The 22145-nt window shown below is 36.2% G+C and overlaps 5 protein-coding genes across 6 annotated transcripts; 4 read left to right on the forward strand and 1 right to left on the reverse strand.

Annotated features, from left to right (window-relative positions):
- The first annotated feature begins 4406 nt into the window (after positions 1–4406).
- Positions 4407–7180, forward strand: LOC130747983 (uncharacterized). Its single transcript, XM_057601060.1, has 6 exons — positions 4407–4554; positions 4660–4737; positions 4859–4912; positions 5014–5452; positions 5555–6480; positions 6588–7180. Exons 1-6 carry the CDS (start codon positions 4407–4409, stop codon positions 7178–7180), a joined length of 2238 nt encoding a protein of 745 aa, XP_057457043.1.
- Positions 7181–7333: 153 nt separating this feature from the next.
- Positions 7334–8625, forward strand: LOC130747993 (uncharacterized). The gene is made up of 2 exons (XM_057601072.1): positions 7334–7805; positions 7880–8625. The coding sequence occupies exons 1-2, from the start codon at positions 7334–7336 to the stop codon at positions 8623–8625; spliced, it is 1218 nt and encodes a 405-aa protein (XP_057457055.1).
- Positions 8626–8658: 33 nt separating this feature from the next.
- LOC130748003 (uncharacterized) lies at positions 8659–9546 on the forward strand. Its single transcript, XM_057601083.1, has one exon. The coding sequence runs from the start codon at positions 8659–8661 to the stop codon at positions 9544–9546; it is 888 nt and encodes a 295-aa protein (XP_057457066.1).
- Positions 9547–11429: 1883 nt separating this feature from the next.
- LOC130719668 (argininosuccinate lyase, chloroplastic) lies at positions 11430–15329 on the forward strand. Its single transcript, XM_057570280.1, has 6 exons — positions 11430–11814; positions 12559–12939; positions 13363–13511; positions 13644–13935; positions 14080–14244; positions 14777–15329. Exons 1-6 carry the CDS (start codon positions 11503–11505, stop codon positions 15023–15025), a joined length of 1548 nt encoding a protein of 515 aa, XP_057426263.1. The 5' UTR covers positions 11430–11502; the 3' UTR covers positions 15026–15329.
- A 1191-nt stretch (positions 15330–16520) lies between these two features.
- On the reverse strand, positions 16521–21700 carry LOC130719675 (kinesin-like protein KIN-4C). Of its 2 annotated transcripts, none has more exons than XM_057570294.1 (12): positions 21478–21700; positions 20902–21015; positions 20703–20819; positions 20528–20608; positions 20294–20365; positions 20094–20187; positions 19954–19985; positions 19347–19420; positions 18153–18215; positions 17911–18061; positions 17323–17757; positions 16521–17049 (listed from the first exon to the last, which is right to left on the reverse strand). In XM_057570294.1, the coding sequence occupies exons 1-12, from the start codon at positions 21622–21624 to the stop codon at positions 16936–16938; spliced, it is 1494 nt and encodes a 497-aa protein (XP_057426277.1). In that variant the 5' UTR covers positions 21625–21700; the 3' UTR covers positions 16521–16935. The 2 variants fall into 2 exon arrangements, with proteins under 2 accessions (XP_057426277.1, XP_057426270.1); XM_057570287.1 differs by having other exon boundaries at positions 17323–17760.
- Positions 21701–22145: the final 445 nt, after the last annotated feature.

The raw sequence follows: 22145 nt of genomic DNA on the forward strand, positions 1-22145 counted from the left end.
CTAAGATAAGCTGCTGACTTCTTTGGATTTGTTTGAGACCCTTAACCTCGATTTTAAGGGTACTAACTTCAGATTGGAGGTCTTGAATAGTGACAGGTTTGACAGCAGATTTTTCAAGACGCTTGAAGGTATCCCTAAGATTGAACTTATTGGTAGTAATAGGACTTCTGGGAGGCCTGTCTTCAAGAGTAGATCTGAGGCGTTCCAAGTAGATTTTCTTTTCTTCAGGATCAGGGATAGAATTGATGGCCCTAAAGAGAAGATCTTGCTCATTAGTCAAAGTGTTAATGGTCAAGGTATTGACAGAGGATGATGATTGAGAATCATCATTCTGGATTTGATTTAGGTCTTCGGAGACCTCGGAGTCCGAAGGATTGGATTCTTCTTCATCAGAGGTTTGAATGAGAAGATTGTTGATCTTATCCTCAATCTCAGGTTCAAGCTGAAGCTCAGAGATTCTTCTTTTGAGTCTGCAATATCTGCTAATATGGCCAGGCTTGCCGCAGGTATAGCAGGTAACATCTTTTCCTTGAGAGGTTTTAGTCTCAGGAGGGTTTTTGGAAGTTTGAGCAGAATGAGGTTTAGATCTAGGTTTCCTTTGATCATTTCTGCTTGATCTCTTTCTCCACTGTTGTTTGGGAGGAGGATCTTGCTTTCTAGGTTTAGGTTTCTTGGGACAACCTTGAATTCCAAATTGTTCGCAGAAAGTACCCAAATCCCTGCGATTTTGAGACTTCTCCTTAGTGAGTTGCTGTTGGATTTTGTCATCCTGACAGATTTTGAGAGCAACTCTTTGAATGATAGCAATAAGCTGTCCATAACTAAGGGTGTGATACGGGATTTCTCCCCCCGGATTTTGGCTTCTAAGTTTTTCCCGAACTTTGTCGCCAAAAGATTTAGGGAGGCCTGCCAGGAATTTCTCTTTCCAGAAGGCTTGTTGGCTGTCTTCCCGGGTGTAGACTCTGGTCAAGAAGGTATCCTTATACCATCTAAAATCACCCAAAGATTTACACTTAAGATTGGACAAAAGATCACCAGATCTATCCTTGACGAGGGAAGGATCTCCAACAAAATGTTGAGCTATAGTGAAGATTAAGGAGTTGACAGCATCAGGAATGAATTTGCCATCTTCAATGATAGGATTACCTTCATATTAAAAAACCCTCCATGATAGAATTAGATATGGTTTTAAAATATAGGTGTTTTATTTATAACCGTGTGTTTGTACAATTTCCATAGACAATCATATTCAACTAATTTCTTGCCAATGGGATTCCCTCTTTCAGCTGTCCAAAATAGAAAACCGGTTTACAAATTTTTTGTCTGCCATGATCCTGACCAGGTTTGTGCTCGAGCTTATATCGTTTCCTTTTACATACGTATTTGTTATATTTCTTCAATGAATCTCTTTCATTAGTAAATTGCTTAAAAATTGGTATCTTTTCATTTAAACTTTTGTCTTGCTCCAATCCTTACAGCCTTATTCTGCACGTATTCCAACTAAGTTTGTCAAGATTATCAAACAATACAGTCCCTGCTCATGGCATATGACTGACCCTTTGGGTATTGAAAAACATGTCACGTATCAGTTCATTGGAAACAGAGGGTACCTGACATATGGGTGGAAAGGATTGAGGGACTTTTACGGATTCAGTGGTAAATGTTGGTTTCTAATAAAGTACGAAGATATAACAAAAATTACGTTTTCTATTTTTAATGAACATGCACAGCAGGTCCCTTATCATGGATGGGTAGTCAAGACTATAAGAAGGGAAGCAAAAGCCCTTCAAACCTATTTGGGAATAGTTAACCCGAAAAAAGAATCCCCCTATAAATTCTGTAGTCCAAATTCCTCAATGATCGTTTTTGCTAATGAGGGTCAAAAACCTTCGTTTAACGTCATATTATCAGAGTCACAAGCATCTGGGAGTAAACTGGTAATGATTATTTATCGTCATTTATTTTAATGATACAAATACCTTATACTTATTAGTTATTTACTATTTTCATGCCTCCTATGCAGACAATTCCAAAACAAATTGCCCAAAATTATTTTTCTATTAAAACTCATTCAATTCAACTAAGAGATCAAGTCGGTCATGCAAAGTCTTGAAGGGTCGTAAGGGAAAGGAGAGCCTGGAGTTTGGATCTGGGTGGAAAGAGTTTTACACATCGAATGGCGTCCGTGAAGGGGATATATGTTGTTTCAAGTTTCAACATATAGAATCAAATATTGTTGATGTATCTATAGTCTATCAAGTGGTTTAGGATTTTGAGCAAGGTTACATTTGGTTTATTTTGTTTTAGGTTGGCTTTCATCCAGTACTCTATTGAAGTATGCAATATGAATTATAAATCATTATGAAAATTTTATATTATGCTACATTAATTTTCTTCTTATAAATTAATGTCTTTCTTTCTTCATAATTACCATACTTACTTTCTTAATCAAGTACTCTATAAAACATGACACACGTTAGAGAAAAAGGCTAAAACATGCCATGAAAGGGTCAAGTAAAAAAAAATAAAATAACGTACAACATAATTGTAAGTTAATAATTTGGATTGTACTTAGTTTATTTTCAACTATAATAATATAAAAAAAAACAATCAAATAATATTTGTTCAAGAAAAAAATTATTTGATGACATACCAAAATTTATGTTTGGAGATCATGTAGTCATTAAATTTAGAAGTCTTCTAAATTTAATGATATTGATTGAAATTATAAAACAATTAAATTTGCAATTTAAAATAACATAATTAAATAGATTCAGTTGAGATTTATACAACAAAGTACGGTAACATTACATAATTGACTTCCCAAATATGAAAAAAAATATATATGCACAGTTATTTGAAAGATTTTGTCTTATAATTTCTCTTGAGTTAGTAATAATAAGACAATTAAATTTAAAATATAAAATAACAAAATTATATCGGATAGCTGGGCTATGGTAAAATGTACGGTTCCCAACAATAGTTGCGTTTATACTCCTACTTCTTACTTTTTAATATTAAAATTCACGGTATCCAACAATAGCTGGGCTATGTTAAAATGTTGAGTTAGTAATTATAAGACAATCAAATTTAAAATATAAAATAACAAAATTATATTGATGAATAATAGATTTCGTAGAGTCCCAAGTAATAACACTCTAATATATATATCAATCTATTTCTAACATATATCACTCCAAGTCCCAACGAAACTAACATATATCAGTCTATTTTTGTTCATATTTCCAATAAATCTAACATATATCAATCTATTTTGTTTTGAACTAACAATTTGATTGTGGTTTTTTTAAAAAATTTAATTTAAGTACCTTCTTACCTACTTGATAATTTCTCCAACTTGAACACCAATTACTCAAACATGGACGCCAGACAAGCTAGATGGAACATACAATTAATATTGAGAAATAAAAGAAAAAGACAGCATCCCATCAACCATCCAAACATAATTGTTCCAGGTATGAATTTTTATCATTGTTTGTAAGTATAAATTTTATAATCTTTACTTTTAATCTAAAGAACTATGACACCAACACCAACAAATCCTATATAGAGAACCATTATAACCTAACTATTAGTATGTGATAATACTATATTGAAGTCCAAAAGGAAATATAAAGAAAAATAGTCAAACATGAAAACAATACTATATAATCTACTTTACTTTTTCTTATAGAAAAACCGTCAACTACCTCATGAAATTCTCACTCATTCACCCTTATGCCATGCAAAATTAAGATGCAGGTTATCAAACAACTGTTTCTGAAAAGCCTAATGTTCCACACGAAAACTGCAGTCATAGCAAAACTACAGTGACCAATGGTAATTACTTGCATTCAAATTTCATTCACAAAATTACTACATGAATATAATGTCACTCAAAATAACAATTACTAACTTTAGCCAGCAAATTCCAGCAGGAAAAGTAAACAATGACAATGCGAGATCATCATTCAGTGAAGATGTGTCCCCTATTGAAAGTCAGAGAAGGGAGAAGACAACACTAATGTAACCTTATATTACAACAATTACCATTTATTTCTTAAATAGCTTTCAACAAAAAACCTTAGATCATGACTTTGTGAGATTTTATTATTCCAGAGAACCACTGACAGCAGGCAAGCAGATTGTTAAAAAAAAAAAGAATTAGCGAATCTGTCACAAACAATTTAGGAGTATCATTTCGTCCTCCAAATATGCTTGATTAGGGTTCTAACAACATTTATATAGAGCCAACCATATCTCCTCAACAGCAAGACATCAATAGATGGTAAGTAGTTATGCTTTACAATTCAAAAAATTGTCATTCGTTATAGAACAAAATATGTAAGTATTGGAAAGGGTGCCAGATAATGTATTACCTGTGCCAAAGTAGTGACGCAACAACTATGGACAGAGGTGCCATTCCTGCAACAACTTTATCTGGAACAATTTCGTACAATTCGACATCACCAAACATTGCTTCAACAAGTCAAGTTGATAGACGACCTGTGAACAACAATGCAAATGACATTGACCCTCCAGCAGAACATGAAGGTATTGTGTCAAACTATTCATAAGCATAAACTTGATTACCATCATTGACACCAATATTTAACTATAATTGAGTTTGGACCTTAAACTACCACATTCACATTCCAGATCCCGTTGGTTTCGATGACATAAATTTGAATGAACCTGCTGACGATGATCCATTAATTGACAATGAAGATTTGGAAGGTAATAAATTGTTCCATGTGAGGGAATTAACTATTCTATGCACACAGATAATTCTTTGTTATGAAAATGACAGCTGCTGTGAGAAAAAAAATCATATTCTTCTATTGATTAAAATTTGCAGATGTTAACTCAGATGAATTAATGAACGACGTTGCTGCAGCTGGTCATGCAACAGGTATTTACTGTGATCGTATCACAGTTTGATAATCAATATAGCTTTCTTAATCATTAATAACATGACAACTTTTTAACATTTTTTTTTATTTTGTACCTAAGCCATGTGGGACATGGGAGATCCTACTAACGAGTGTGAGCATTGCGGAGCCATGTTCTGGTATGATGAAAGAAAGAGAAGGAAAGTACCTACAAGAACACCAAAATTTCCTCTATGCTGTTTGCATGGGAAGGTTCAACTATCATTGCTCAAAGCTGCATCTAAAATTCTCCAAGACTTGCACGCAAATGAAACTGATAAAAGCCGACATTTCTTAAAGAACATAAGGATGTTCAATGGAATGTTTGCATTCACGTCTATGCCTGGAAAGGTGGACAAAAACATAAACAATGGACGTGGTCCTCCAATCTTCTTGCTCGGAGGACAAAATTACCATTCTATTGGTAGTCTCATACCTCCAGTTGGTCAAAGTCCCAAATTTGCCCAGCTTTATATTTTTGACACTGAAAATGAGGTTGCTAATAGGATACAAGCTCTCAGGTATACATAACGTTATGAATTTACAATCTTCTTATATAGTGTTTTTAATACACAAGTATCCTCTGAACACCTTATGTTAACCGATTACTTTTTAATTTGAAGGCCAAGCGGTGATGCTCATAAGTTGGATGAGCTAATTGTCAGAGACTTAAAAAACATGCTAGATGCAGAGAACCCTTTGGTTAAGTCATACAGATATGCTAGGGAACGATACAGATGTGGTGATTTTTCTAATGTCAAGCTAAGGTTAATTCGGCGGAGGGACAAAGATGGGAGAACTTATAACCTTCCCACAGCATCTGAAGTTGCTGCGTTGGTGGTGGGTGACATAGATGCTACTGTTAAGAGAGAGATCATTGTTGAAACACAATCAAGGTTGATCAAGCATATTGACCCTACATATCCGTCATTTCTTGCACTTCAATATCCACTATTGTTTCCATACGGGGAGGATGGATGGAGACAGGGTATTTTAACTAAAGATTATGACGCACCTGGAAGAACGAGAAAAAAGGATGACATTGCCATGCGCGAGTGGTTTGCATATAGGTTGCAAGAAAGAAAAGGGGAATCACCTATTGTTCTTCAATCTAGGAGACTGTTCCAGCAATTTATGGTGGACTCTTATACCATGGTTGAAGCTGATAGAATGCGATATTATATGACAATACAGCCGAAATTGCGAGTGGAACGTTACAAGGGATTGCACGAGTGCTTGGTCCGTGGAGAAACAAATGCAGCTGCAACAGGTCAGCGAATCATATTGCCTGGATCATTTACTGGAGGGCCGAGATACATGTTCAACAATTGCAAGGACTCATTTGCCATTTGTAGATATATCGGATATCCTAGCTTATTTATCACTATGACATGCAATCCAGAATGGCCTGAAGTCAAATGTTTTGTTGAAACACGAGGTTTGAAGCCTGAGGATAGACCCGACATACTTTGTAGAGTTTTCAAAATGAAGTTGGACGAACTAATTGATGACTTGAAGAGCGGAAAAGTGTTCGGAAAGATTAGTGGATGTAAGCATACTGATACTTTTAAATCTAATAATGTACAAATCATGTCATTTGCCTAAATTTATAATCAATTCACAGATTTTTATTACCTTCCTCTATCATTCTTGCAGATTCAATCACCATCGAATTTCAAAAGCGAGGTCTTCCCCACGCACACATTTTGGTCTTTGTCCATGCCAAATTCAAGCCCAAGACCCCTGAAGACATCGACAAAGTTATATCCGCAGAAATTCCAGACCGTACCAACAATCCTGAATTATTTGAGGCTGTGCAGAAGTATATGATTCACGGACCATGCGGTGTACTAAATTTGAAGTCACCATGTATGAACAATGGAAAATGCTCCAAGTTCTTTCCTAAAGAGTTTAGGACGAGGACCATTATTGATGATGAAGGTTTTCTTAAATATAGAAGAAGAGAGGATGGCAGGACTGTCAAAAAGGGCAAAACTGTGCTGGATAATAGATATGTTGTACCATACAACCCATTGCTACTCCAAAAATATAGAGCTCACATTAACGTTGAGTACACGTGTCAGACAAGTGCAATAAAATATCTTTTCAAGTATGTCCATAAAGGCAACGACAGAGTGACGGCTGAATTTTACCGAACTTCGGATTCAAGTAATCCATCCCAGGTGATTGATGAAATAAAAAATTACTATGACTGCAGATACATCTCTGCTTGTGAGGCGGCATGGTGATTATTTGGATTTGAAGTGCACTATAGAGAGCCTCCAGTTGTGAGGTTGTCATTCCATCTTCCGGGTGAGCAAAGCGTAGTGTACAATGACGGTGCGACAGTACAGGATGCAATTGAAAAGGCCGACATTAAGAAAAACAAGTTTATAGGTTGAATGGAGGCTAACCAACTTTATGCGGCTGGACGAGACATTACTTATTCAGAATATCCCACCAAATTTGTTTGGAAAGACGACACAAGAGAATGGCGCCCTAGAAAACAGGGTTTCTCAATTGGTAGAATTTCACATGTGCCTCCATCATGCGGCGAGGACTATTACTTAAGGATCCTTCTGAACGTTCAAAAAGGTTGCACGAGTTTTAAAGACATTCTCACTGTGAAAGAAGTGACCTACAGTACTTTTAAGGATGCGTGTTGTGCTCTTGGTTTGCTAGAAGATGACAAAGAATTTGTAGACGCAATAAAAGAGGCCAGCTTCTGGGGGTCAGGAGAGTATCTTAGAAGACTGTTTGTGGTGTTGTTGATGTCTAACAACATGTCAAATCCCGAGGTAGTTTGGGATAAGTGCTGGCAAGAGCTTTCAGATGATATTCTCTACAGACAAAGAAGACGCTTAGATTACCCAGGTAAGCCTCCTTCATTTTGGATCATTCTAAATTGCGGATAACCTGCCAAACTCATCTAATTTATCTGTCTGCAGGACTGAATCTAACAGATGATCAGAAAAAAAACCTGGCGCTCGCTGAGATTGAGAACATGCTACAAAACAATGGCAGGAGCCTGCACAATTTTGTTTCCATACCTTATCCTTCAGACATTGTTGTCGAAGACGTTGGACAAAGACTGATTGTAGAGGAGTTGAATTACGACAGGAATGAAATGAGTGAATACTTGGACCAATGTCTCTCCTCAATAACTGACGAACAAAGGCATGCGTATGACAAAATAATTAACACCGTCTATGGAAACAAAGGTGGATTTTTCTTCCTGTATGGCTACGGTGGGACGGGTAAAACCTTTGTCTGGAAAACGCTTTCAGCATCCATTCAATCAAGAGGTGATATTGTTCTCAATGTGGCTTCAAGTGGTATTGCTGAACTGTTGTTGCCTCGAGGAAGGACGGCGCACTCCAGGTTCAAGGTTCCCATACCTATAACTGAGGATTCAACATGCAACATAAAGCATAACAACCCTCATGCTAAATTGCTGATAAAGGCGAAACTGATCATTTGGGACGAAGCTCCTATGATGAGTAAATGGTGTTACGAGGCTTTGGATAAGTGCTTGAGAGACATTTTGAGGTTCACCCCAGGATATGACTCCAGCTTGCCGTTCGGAGGAAAAGTTGTGGTTCTGGGCGGTGATTTCAGGCAAATCTTACCTGTAATTCCAAGGGCATCCAGGCAAGATGTCATCAGTGCAACAATAAATTCATCCTATCTATGACCTTTTTGTGAAGTTCTTTGTTTGACAAAGAACATGAGACTCCTGCAAGGATCTTCGTGCTCAAGTGCATCAGATATAGCAGAATTTTCAGAATGGCTGTTGACTATAGGTGATGGCAAGTTCGGACAGCCAGTTAACGGCGAATCAGAAATTCAAATACCAGATGAAATCCTTATAAAAAACTCAGAAACCGGTTTTGAAGACTTGGTCAATTTTACCTACCCTGATTTGTTGCGTAACATGTCTAACTCTGAATACTTCAGGGAAAGATCCATTTTGGCCCCCACAATTGAACTGGTTGGAAAGGTCAATGATTACATGATGTATCGGGTCTCGGCAGAAGAAAGGGAATACTTGAGCTCTGATTCAATATACAAAGAAGACGACAATGTTGAGAGTGAGCTGGATGCCTTTCCCCCCGAGGTATTGAATGCGATGAACTGTTCAGGACTGCCACCGCATAAGTTGAGTTTGAAAATTGGAGTCCCAGTAATATTAATGAGAAATATCGACCAGTCCAACGGATTGTGTAATGGAACAAGATTGACGGTGAAGAGATTTGGAGACCATGTCATTCAGTGCACCGTTCTAACTGGGACTAAAGCTGGATCTGCTGTACTGATTCCTAGGATGACCATGAATACAAATAACACAAATCTACCGTTCCAATTTCAGAGACGGCAGTTGCCTATATGTGTCTGCTTCGGTATGACGATAAACAAAGCGCAGGGACAAACACTAGGGTGTGTTGGGTTATATCTTCCAAGACCACTTTTTAGCCACGGACAATTATATGTGGCGCTATCAAGAGTCAAAAGCAAACAAGGGCTAAGGATCCTCATAGAAAACCACGACGATCTCCCTTCTAATACAACAATTAATGCTGTGTATGAAGAAGTGTTTGACAATATAACTCCATAAGGTGCAGTTTTATGGAGTTCTACATATTCATTTATATTTAGTACTATAAACATTTACATGGTATTCCATTCATTCTAACATGAAATTTCTTTTGTTACTAGCTGAATTCGTGTATATAACAAAAAAAAATCAGAGACAATGACCTAAGTTAAAATAAGAAATTGAGCATAAGCCAAAAGCTTTTCTAGAATGTTACCTGTATATCATCGTTAAAAACAAGATCACGTGAGTTGTATCTATCCAGCAGATTGAATGCATTATGGTTGGCAAAATCATAAAACTGAAAATGAATCAAGAGATTAGTAAAACTATAGATTCAAGCAAACCAAAGCAACTCCAGCTACTGATTTGAAAGAGAATTCCTGAAATAATTTGATGCACTGTTACAAGTACTTCAGAATCATTATGTAATTTCAAAAGCAATACATTATCTGACATAAAAGTAATACTTCTTAAACCATCTTAATTATAGTTAAAATGAGAACCGCATAAGTAGTTTGTAATGTACAAAAAATTATTTCTCAAAAGAGACCACTTATCAAAAGTAGCTAATCCCACATAATAATTAGCATAAAGCCACTGACCTTTCTCAACCTTGCGGCAATTTGCCCATTGCATTGCCCCTTTCGTATTGAAACCTGATCCAATGCAATCTGAACAACATAAACAAGGACATGAGAATCATTACAATACGATGTTAGCTCCTGTGGATGCACCAATCACCTCGAATTCAAAGAAACGATTGTGTAGCGCAATACACGAAGAAGCATGACGAATGAGATCGGAACTCAGGTTCAGAAGGAGAAAAATCAAAAGCTCATGACAGACAAAAGATGAGCAATTACGAACGAGGTATGAAGAATGAGGAATCAGATCTAACGCTTTGTGGGATGTTGAAGTGGGTGTGTCAGGCAAACAGAGGGGCGCAAGATAACAGCAAACCTCCACTATCAGTTTTGTGAAATAAACATAAGAAAATTAACACACTTTATTTCTCTTTCAGTAATGTTGCTTCAATTTTATTTTCAAGAGTAAATTAATAGAGAAATATAAATTAAAAAAAAAACATGAATGGATACTTGAGGCCTATGCGAACCCTCTTATAAATCCATTTCATTAAAAAAAAATTTTTTTTAACATTACATCTATTTTCAATTTTTATTAGAGAAAGAGGTTCTTGGAGAATGAGAAAGAAATGATTGTGTAAAAATAGAATGAAAGCTGGGTGAGCGACTTTTCGGAGGAATAGGTCTGTGGTGGGAAAGAATATTTGACGAGTCAACGGAATTATTATAAGATTGACTTGAAAAGTTGACTAAAATTAATTTTTTTAATTATAAAAAACTAAAACAATATAAAAAGGAAATAAGGAAAAACATATGACGGTAGATTAAAACACATTGAATTTTTTTTAAAAAAAATGTTCAAAACACATATATTTAAAACAATGGTTAAGATGTATTTACTAAAAAAAAACATATATAGTGTAACACATCATTTAGATTAACAATTTTATTAAACACAACTAACCCGTGCCTTACATGGGTAATTCCACTTGGACAACATAATTAATTTAAAACGCTATAACTAAACACAATTTCCACTACAAGACTTTAGACATTAAACTTAAAAACTAATAAAACAGCATATAACAAAAGTCACCCGTGCCTCGCACGGATAATTCAACTAGTTAGTTTCATAAACATCTAGTTCATGATTTAATTTTAGCGTGTACGAAGAATAATTTGTTAAGAGATGTCTATTCACTTATGCGACTTCTAACCTAAAAAAATTTGTCTTGTAATTGCGATTATGGACACATTAATTTTTTTTAATGAATATATAACACTGTCTATGAGAGCGACCCCATTGAGGTCAAAATAAATACGTTGGAAGCAGCCAAGTGACACGCAGAACGCACACTTCCATTTTCTCTGCAAAACCCTGAAGCCGGCGATGATGTCGCTAGGTTCTCTGTCGTCAACCTTCACTCTAGCGCCACCGTTCACTCGCCACCACCGCCACCACTCCTCCGCCGGCAGCAGAACTTCCTCATTCCCCACTCGCGCGAGAATCGAAAACGTCAGAATGGAACCCCGAGAGGTGCCAAACCCCAAGCCCAAGGAGGAGAAACTGTGGGGTGGAAGGTTCAAGGAAGGAGTAACCGACGTCGTTGAGCGCTTCACCGAGTCGATCTCCTTCGATAAGGAGCTTTACAAGCAGGACATCACTGGAAGCAGAGCGCATGCTTCAATGCTCGCTCATCAGGTTCCATCACTTTGCTCATTCATTGCATGTTTGGATCAGTTTTTGTCTCTCTTTCTCTTTCTATCAGAATCAATTCCTGCATGTAGAAATTAATCATAGCTATTGGCTTTTATTTCAGCTGAAATAGTTCTGTCACCTAGAAGCTACTCACGTCCTAGAATTGATTTTGCCTTTGGAATCAATTGTAACAAGATATCTAACATGCACTGAGAATTGATTTTGACTTCAAAGTCAATTGTGAAATGATTTCCAAACATGCACTTGGTTCTACATTGACTAAGGGTGTGGTTGGGTAAACAGCTTAATTAAGTGCTTATTTTCAAAAGCTGATTTGATAAACTTATTGAAATAAACTGAAAATATGTTTAGATAAACAACTGATGGAAATAAGCTCAAAACAACCATAAGCTATTGCCAAACAAGTCTGCAGGACAATCCTCACCAGTCACCATGGACTTAAAGCTTTCTGGTAGATTTAGGCTTTACACAAATTCTAAGATTTCTAACATGTACTCAGAATTGATTTTGACTTAAAAATAATTGTGAAATGATTTCCAAACATGCACTAAGTTCTACATTGACCAAGTTTCTTGTTGAATAGAGATATTGCCTTACAAGTCTGTAAGACAATCCTCACTAGGAACTTAAGCTTCTCTGGTAGAGTTAGGCTGAACGCAAATTTTAAGACACGATGTTGCTGTGCTTGCTGATACGATACATTGTTTTTTTATGTTATTGTTATAGGGATTGATTACGGTGACTGATAGGGATTCTATTCTGCAAGGCTTGGATGAGATTGAGAGGCGGATTGAAAACGGCGAGTTCAATTGGAGGACTGATAGGGAGGATGTGCACATGAACATTGAAGCTGCGCTCACTGACATGATTGGCGAGCCTGCTAAGAAGCTTCACACCTCTCGGAGCCGGAATGATCAGGTTGTGACGGACTTGCGCCTCTACTGCCGTGATGCCATTGATGAGATTCTTGCAAGCATGAAGCGACTTCAAGTGTCACTGATGACCCTAGCTTTGGACAATCAGGGCCTTATTGTTCCTGGTTATACTCATCTGCAGCGCGCACAGCCTGTTCTGCTCCAGCATCTTCTGCTAGCTTATGTTGAGGAGGTGTGCTGAAGATTTTACTAATGTTTGGTGAAATTTTACTTTATATGTTAATGTCAATAACAGGATAGGAGTTCAAAATATGAACTGTGTACGAAAATTGTGTGCACTTATAATTCATGGAATTTTGATGAGATAAGAAGTTGGGATTGCATTCACATCCTGTAAAATAGTAAAAAAATTCAAAATGTTTTGGTTCTTGCTTGTAATCAGTGCTACTCATAGATGTCAATTCCATTTATTTAAGATGTTCTGGTATTCTGTAATAGGATTGGTTCTTTTAATTGTCTATGACTTATACTTTCATGCTTCAAGCCTGTATTTTGTAGTCTATTATTGCTTGAAAAACTCATTTGACACTATTGTTCTTGTACAAAGTCCATACTGTTCACTTTACTTTACTCACTTTATAAGCCTCTTTTGCAGATTGAGCGTGATGCTGGTCGTTTGATAGATTGTAGAGCTAGGATGAATTTCTGCCCCTTAGGGGCTTGTGCATTGGCTGGTACAGGGCTACCCATTGATCGATTCATGACTTCAGATGCCTTAGGATTTACAGCTCCCATGAGAAATAGGTGTGTAACTTTTCATTTGTGTGAAGTCAATCTATGCAGTTATGCATGTCTTGCTATTAGTGCGAAATAATTCAATGTTCATGTGAATCTATTTTTCCTTGCTAGCTGTTTATATTTTGTTTTGTGGTACAGTATAGATGCAGTATCAGACAGAGATTTTATACTGGAGTTTCTTTCTGCTAATGCCATCACTGCAGTGCACCTTTCTCGGCTTGGTGAAGAATGGGTATTGTGGGCTTCAGAAGAATTTGGATTTATAACACCAAGTGACTCTGTTTCAACTGGAAGTAGTATAATGCCTCAGAAGAAGAATCCGGATCCAATGGAACTTGTCCGTGGGAAGTCTGCCAGAGTCATAGGAGACTTGGTTACTCTTCTCACACTGTGCAAAGGGCTTCCTCAAGCATATAATCGTGATTTGCAGGTAGGTGAAGGATAAAATAAATGTTTAATTTTTCTTGTTTTGCATGTTATCTTTATTTGTGTCTCCAATTCCTGCATTCACTTGTTTTGTTCGTGCACTACTTTTTTTTAGAGTAATTGTAACAAAGTTCCTTTTTTGAAGTAGGAAGACAAAGAACCGGTATTTGATAGCGTCAAAACCATTTTGGGGATGCTTGAGGTATCAGCAGAATTTGCACTGAACATTACTTTCAATCGTGGGAGAATACAAAAGGCTTTACCTGCTGGTTATCTTGATGCAACCACACTTGCTGATTATCTTGTCAAGAAGGTAAGTCACATTTTTTATTGGCCTTCTCTCAATAAGCATTTGGTTTGTACTAAAACTATGGTCAATAGTTAGCAGTTGTAAATTACATGCACTGTTACTAATCTGTCTATTTTTAGGATTCAATATGCATGTCTTAACAATGGCGGCCTTGTAGAAAAATACTACACATGTGTACATCTAGGTCTCCACTTCTATTTTAACAGTATTATGTCTTAGGTTCTTGTCTCCCTTTTTCTGTCGTATGAAAAATGGAAACTATAACCTTACCGTTTAATAGGAAACATACATACGATTTAGTTTGGCGGGCATTAAGAGGTGAGGGCAAATATAAACATGTTGCATTTTTTGACAGGTAGCAGTCAATTGCCAAGACATATAAACATTTAAATATCATACTATTTCTGCACTTATTACTCATTGTGACTAGCTTACAACATCTCTGACTTGTTTCTAGGTTTTGAGTTGTGTTCATGTTTCTCCTTTTCAGTTTTACAAATTTGCCATATTCTTACCTATTTACTTTTGTACACAGGGAGTGCCATTCAGAACGTCTCATGATATTGCTGGAAAATCTGTTGCTTTATGTACATTGAAAGACTGCCAACTGCTGGACTTGAGTCTCGATGAGCTGAGAAGTATAAGTCCAGTCTTTGAAAATGATGTGTATGAGTTTCTTGGAGTAGAAAATTCGATCCAAAAATTCATTTCTTATGGTTCCACCGGGTCAGCATGTGTAGCCGAGCAAATTGATTACTGGATAAAAAAACTTGAACTGCAGTGAAGATTACCTAATTGTCATGAAACTCTCAGCATGCTGGGGAAGCCATTTCTTAAGCTTAGAATAATAGGCATAGCCCTCTGCTTCCCAAATATCCTGCGGCATGTTGTTCTAGAATAACAAGGATGATATCTTTAAATACTTGCTAGTTATATGCCAAATTAGTTATGGTTGCTGAATAGGTGGTTTCAGAATCAAAGGTGACATGCCTTAAAGTTTTGAGCTTGTTAGCTTGTTGCATATTGTATGTCGGATGAGAATTTCAGCATGCACCATGCTGTATGAATTTATATCGCTTATGATGAAATCCGGTCTTGGTTGGTTCTGATACCTTGATTAAAAAAAGCTAATCTATAAAACAATATAATCAGCATAATTAATTTAGGCTCAATGATATAATATATTTCCAAAATGCACTTTTGTTATATTTGTTTCAGTTAGGACCAATTTGTAAAGCTTAAAATCACAGCAAAAAAGAAAAAAGAAAAGGAAAGACATTAATTTTGTGTTTTGTTTTGAAAATCTCTGAAATGGGACAGAGCCTATTTGTTGTGATCTAACTTTAAAATTGAAAACTTAAATTTTTTACAAGTAAAATCACAATGTTGCATACGAGTTTCTCTAAATCTGTGGCAGTCCTCACATCAACCTTCAGTAAAAACAAAACCCCCACAAAATATTTATAGGGCTGAGGTGACGGTTTTTTAGGACCTACAGAAATGGCATCACTAATTTTGAAGGGGTAAAATGATGACAATACATGTGTTAAGTCATATAGACTTTTACTTTAATGTTATGTTTCAAAGTGTTGTGTCAAACACATTGTTTTGATTTTATCTTATAATAAGCCAATTTACTGGGTTTTCTCATTGTTTAGAGAGATATCAAAGTCAATGCTTTGGTCGAAATGAGCAATTAGTATGACAGTGGTTAATGCACAAATTTGATCTCAACCCTTGTTGCTGTTGGTAAGTGGTAACATTGTACTACTATTAATGTCTTCGCGTGCAGGGGAAGAATGTTTTAAATTCAAGTGAGTGATAGAGTTTCACATATTAGAAATAAGTTAGTTGAAAAATATATAAGTGTACCCAACCATAGACTCATTGACTTGATGCTTTGGGTCAAGATTTGGTGTCAAGTCCATTGTTGTGGTTTGTCATTCAAGCCCCGGTGAGAGACTATTCCTCTCTTCTTAGCTCCCTCTCACTGCAGAGTTGGGTATACATGGGGATAATATAAGTGTAAAATCACATATACTCATTACATAAAGGTTGAGGTAACCTTGTAGAGTCAAGTCCACTATTATGGTCTATCCCTTGAGTCCACTATGTTTTTTTTTAACTTACGTTTTTAAAATGCTATTGCAGAGCTTACTGCATAATCAGTAAACCAAGACAAGGTTTTTGGTTACTACACAGCTTTTATGTAATAGAGCAAAGCCCTATTGATAACAGAAGGTTCAAAGGTCTCTGATCTTAGTAACAATAACCGGACATAAATAATAGAACTTACTATTAATAATATAAAATTTAATGAATTATCTTTTCCGATTTTCTCTCATACTGAAACCTCATTATTCGAAAGAATAAATATGGGGTCCAAATCAACAACCAAACACAGCACTTGACAATTCAGCATTGGTGTCAATTTTCAAAACACAAAATGCCTGCAGCTTTTCTTATATGAACCCCCCCAAAAGGAGTGAATTTGAAAATGACAAGGTTAAATCAAACAGTCTTTCACAACAGGAGATTTTTCCATATAGTATTGGACTTTCAAATGACGAAACCAGCTGCATCACTAGTGGCTGTCACCAATTCATTTAACTGGCCAGAGTTACTCTTCGTAGCTGGTCTCGTCACCTACTCCTAACTCAATGTATTATTTTCCTTTGTTCCAATTTTGCATGTTTAGGTGCTGCTGGTATTTTCTGGGGACGAGGACATTGAATCCTTGGTAACAAGGTGAATTACTGGCTTCCGCCCTCTCTTTTTCTTACCTTGCTTTGGAGAATCCATGTTGACCTGCAACAGAAACGTGATCAGTGAGCAGTTGGAAAACTGCAGTAAATACCAAGTCTAAGCAGTACTAGCATGTTTGGATCAGATTCTTTTTCATGAATATCAATTATGGAACCCAAAAGCATGTTCAGAATCAATTCTAGAAGAATTTCCAAACCTGCACATGGGTTTAAGATATAAAGTAGGAAACTTTCAGCATGGTCATTGAAATAGGTGCCAAATGTAACAAAGGGTTCTTCTGGTGACAGATATGATAGTTTTAGGCAGGAGAATTACCAGTGAGTTCTGGATGTCAGATAATGGCTTCTTTTTGGGCCCCGGGTTGTCTCGGTTACTCGGAGGTTTTTGAACAAGTGCACTCTGGAGTAGCTTAGCACATTCAGCAGCGACCGAACTTCCATCTTTGTCAACAGCTAAATTGTTCATACTGCATACTGAATTTTCTGATTTTGGTGGTTCTTCATTTCCTGCCAATTCGGTTTGTTCCCTATTTGTACACTTAGAATGTGTGCAGCCGCATGACGGTCCGCAGCTCCCACCAGTTGATCGGCACCTGCACTTTGTAGTCTTGCACAAAGACTTCTTACTGCATGAACAACAAAGCCCTTCAGCTGTTTTCTCCCTCTTAACATTATTTTCACTTGAACTTTCAGGGGTATCCACTCTTATCTTATCATTACTCTCATCAGAAAAAAGATGCTGACCCAGGTCCTGCTGATTAGAAGATGATACAGTTTAAGAAATTAGGAACTTATTTTTAATTTTTTTAAATATTTCTTCATACTAAATTGCTTGTTTTTTACTTTGAAGTTTGAAGCAAAACTATTCCTAATGCAGTTCTAGTTTGATGTTAATGGCTCAAACCTGCTTCTTATCCCCGCAATCAAGCTTCTCCTTCCGCAATTGTAACTCTTTAAGTAGGCTACTAAGGCTGTTTACTTGTTCCTTTAAATCTTGGATATCAGAATCCTTCTCCATGATGTCAAAATATTCCTCCTGTGACTGAGACATTGGACTAACAAAAAGACAGTTGAAACACAACATTAAATTAGCAACCTCATAAAACATTCAACAGTAAACAAGGAAAACTAGAAAACTGCTTTCACCTGAACTTTTCCTGCCTGTGCATCTCAATTTCTTCTTTTAGCTGCGCAATCTCTTCAGTCATCCTGAACATTAGGGACCCCTTAAATTAATATGCATTTGACAAAACAGCGTGATAATGATAATCTTCTAAACAAGTTCATGAGGTAATACCAGATTATATTTTAAGTGCTTTAAATCTACACAGGTCATTAAGTTCAGGTACTGTCCGTGCGTACTAAGAAAACATTCAGTAACTAAATACTGGCATGCTCAGTAAGTTCAGAATATTGACACATTATGGAGCATTGTACTTTTGATTCACAGATCGAATGTACGGCTTCCCTAGTACATTAGTGGACCACCTATGAAACACCTCTTATCTTAGTTATTTCCCCACATCAATGCACTTCAATTTAAAATTTTCAATTGCATAAAAAATCACATGGGCAAGCTACTAATGCCTCAAACATTTGAGGAATATGGAGCCGTATGGTTAATTGAAGATAAACAAAATGGCCCCTCCAAACAAGTTGCTGGGAGTATATAATACTCGATGGTTCAAATCAAAAAATACACTAACATCAGTGTCATAAGATCATCACAAAATCTGACACAGGTATGCTACCCTTCAAAGTTCAAACAGTAAATTAACTTTGTCCACTGATCAGCTTGTAAAAACTTGTGATGCTACAAGTACAAACAGTGACTAAAGTGTATCAAAGTAAACATTCCTACCGTAACTTAAATTAGAGTAAAAGATATATTTCAAGTTTCAACATTAAAAGAATCATACATATAAATACTATCTTTCAGGATAGAAGAGAAGGAAAAGTGAGTTAACAACAGTTAGAGAAGCTAGCTAGTCAGGTAGAGGGTAATTAGTTACATTATAAATATGATTTAAGGGTAAAGGGATTATTAAAATTTGTTAGCATTGGGTAAATTAAGCAAAATCTCTGTTGCAAGGGCAAACCCTTGGAGGAGAATGAACTCTCCAATTCTCAATCATTCAATCACATTGCTTCTTATCTTTGACTGTTTCTATCAAATTGTCATTTCTTTTCTTCGAGGTTCCTAAGACTACTACTAGCTTTCAAACACTTTTAGTAATCAACTTGGACAGATTAAAGTATTAAATGAATAACAGAGTGGAACCTTTCGAAGAAGAGCCATAAGTATAAGCCAAGGAAGAGTAGGAGTAAGTTCAGACTTACTTTTCCATTTTGGATTCATATTGATAACATAACTTGTGTAATTGAGTTGTCACCTCGAGTTCAAGCTCAGCATCCTGCACCAGCAATTATTAGATGTTCGAAGTAAGTTAGACCAACTTATAAATCAGGCTGCCAAACCGGTACAAATCAGTCAAAGCTATTCATTACATGTTGCCAATGGAAACAACCTTTGTGATTGATTAAGTCTGTTTTCAAAGGATAAAATATAACATTCGCACAAGAGCTTAAACAGTGAAAATTTAGAGCATCAAATCTTCATTACAAGGGCAAAGCAGCTGTCCAAAATATCATAATTGGATACAATCTCTAAAGGCCCACCAACCTTGACACTGAATGAAATAAAGACATCCTAGGAATGATCTATGAACAATATTAAGGAAATAAGTAGAAGGTAAAAATGTCATTATCAAGCAGCCCTTATGAACCACATAGCACTCAGTGATTCAGTCAAATATAGATATACTAGAAAGGACCCATGAGCAAGTGTCAGAAAAAATAGTAGAGTGACTGTCAAATTTAAATAAGACCAAATTATAAAAATGATTAATCTACATGCAATCAGCAATTTCAATTGATATAAAATTACCTGAATTACTTGGCCATTTCTATTTCTTGCACCTACATGAGAACCGAGAAAAAAAAGAATGAAAAGAATGTAGCCGGACCAACACAAACGACAAATTGAATAAATGAAGATTCAAACAAGACATGTGTTCAGTATTTGACCATTTGAACGATTTAATATAACTTTTCGCGCTTCAATTAAGTCTCTTAGACGTTTAGTAACAGCAGAAGCTTCCTCAGTCTTCCTCTGCAATACCTGTAGTAAGAAATTTGAGAGAAAAGTGTCAACTCTAAGAAAACTAATAGGTGGATAGCCACAAGCAAGAGAGGCCAAACGGCATGAAAAGTCTAGAGGAAAATACTATTTTAAGCATCTCATTTGAAGCCAGCAAACTTTGAGTCTTGATGTCATTCCTTCTTCCCTCTTTCTTAAGCTGATAATGCAGAAACAAATTTCCATAAGATAAACATATGAACCAGAAAGGGGAACAAGATACAACAACTAGATCAGTAAAAGGAAATTGTTTCTTTTGCTAAATATCGATAAAATCATCAATCATCACATCTTATACTTCAAAAGAATGTTGAATAGATACCTGAAGAACTTCCTTTTCCAGTAAGGCCTTGCATAATCTGGATTGCACAGACTGTAACTTCATCTTACATTGCAGTTGAACCTAATACGTAAACACAAAGGTTAATACCCAGAGCAAGAGGGATAGATAAGAAATGGAGAAAGGAAAAACAGTCTATCCATATAATAAGTGTCACCTTCTGAGCCTTTAAACTCTGAATCTCAAATTGCAACTGCTTGGTTGATTCATCCACCTTTTTTCTGTGGGTTGAAAATTGGGATTGAGACCCCAATTTATTCTTCAATACTGTGACCTGCAAAAGCGGGGTATAGAAACAAATCAGGGTTCATACTCTCATTACCAATTTCACTTTACCAATCCCAATTAATGTTTACCTGTTCTTCGAGTAAGTTCAGCTTCTGCAGATAGTCCTTTTTAAGCTTTTCAACTCCCTTGTCCGAAGCCGAAGTACCATTCTCCTTCTGTTTCCTTAGTTCTGCAATCTCCATCTGCCAAATTACACAGCACCAGAAGTAAGAAACAGCTTCCTCTCCTCCGTCTTCAATAATTCACAGAACAGCAATCTAAAGTAATAATCTAAGCTAGCAAATTGTTACCAATAATTAATGATTCATCACGATTTTCTCACATCAACAGGCTCAATCGGTTAACAAATTGTCAAAACCAAGCAGAAAAATCACTTCCTATAATTTTCCAATATTTGAGATTAGCACTTTCCGTATCAAATCCCTAAATCAAGGATCGTGAAGCTTAACACAACTACTTAGAAATGCAGGATCCTCTTCTAAACACATTATCAAACCAAATGCAAATTAAGGTTAAGCTTAATCAAATTTCTTCAGGATTGAAAACTTGAGAAATCAGATCCATGACTTGCAATTTTCTCCGATAGGTCAGAATCCAGATCACAAAACAAACAACAACAGTTGAGGAAATTGAGAAACACTGACCTGATACTCTTTGTTCTCTCGCTCGAGCTCACGAATCCTCTCCTCTTGAAGTTGCTTTTCGTTTGCTTCGGCGTCCGGAGCTGCTGCGGCGGCGGCGGCGACGACGGGGCTCGATTGCTTCGATCGGCGAGTTATCTTCTTCATCATTTCTCTGTCAACTGAAAGAAGAGAAGAGAGAAAGAAAATTTGAAATGGAATGTGTCCAAACACAGTGAAATGAGGGTCTATGCTATGGAATGTAGAATCGAATTGATAATAGCATTGCTGAAACCAGATAACCAATGGTGTTGTGCCACGTAAGCAGCACAATTGAACCTGTGCGGAGGGAAAACTGGTTGATTCAAATTTTCTTTCTCAGGAATCTACACTATTTTTTTTTAATGAATTTTAGGTATATTTTTTTATTTATGGGAAAATAATTATCTTGTTGAAGACCCTACAAAAAATATTGTTTTAGTATAATGTTTTTCAAAATTTTCCAAAAAAGTACAATCTTTTCAAAATATTAAATATATTTCGATTTCTGTTAATTTCAATTTGATTTTGATTTTAAAATCAATATTGGTATTAATATATAACTCAATAAATGAAAATTTCCTTTATATTTTGTGCTTATAATGATTAAAAAAAAACACAAATGAGAAGTCAAACTTGGATTTTGTATATTT

Source organism: Lotus japonicus, chromosome 1 (assembly GCF_012489685.1).
Source record: "Lotus japonicus ecotype B-129 chromosome 1, LjGifu_v1.2".
NCBI classification, from domain to species: domain Eukaryota; kingdom Viridiplantae; phylum Streptophyta; class Magnoliopsida; order Fabales; family Fabaceae; genus Lotus; species Lotus japonicus.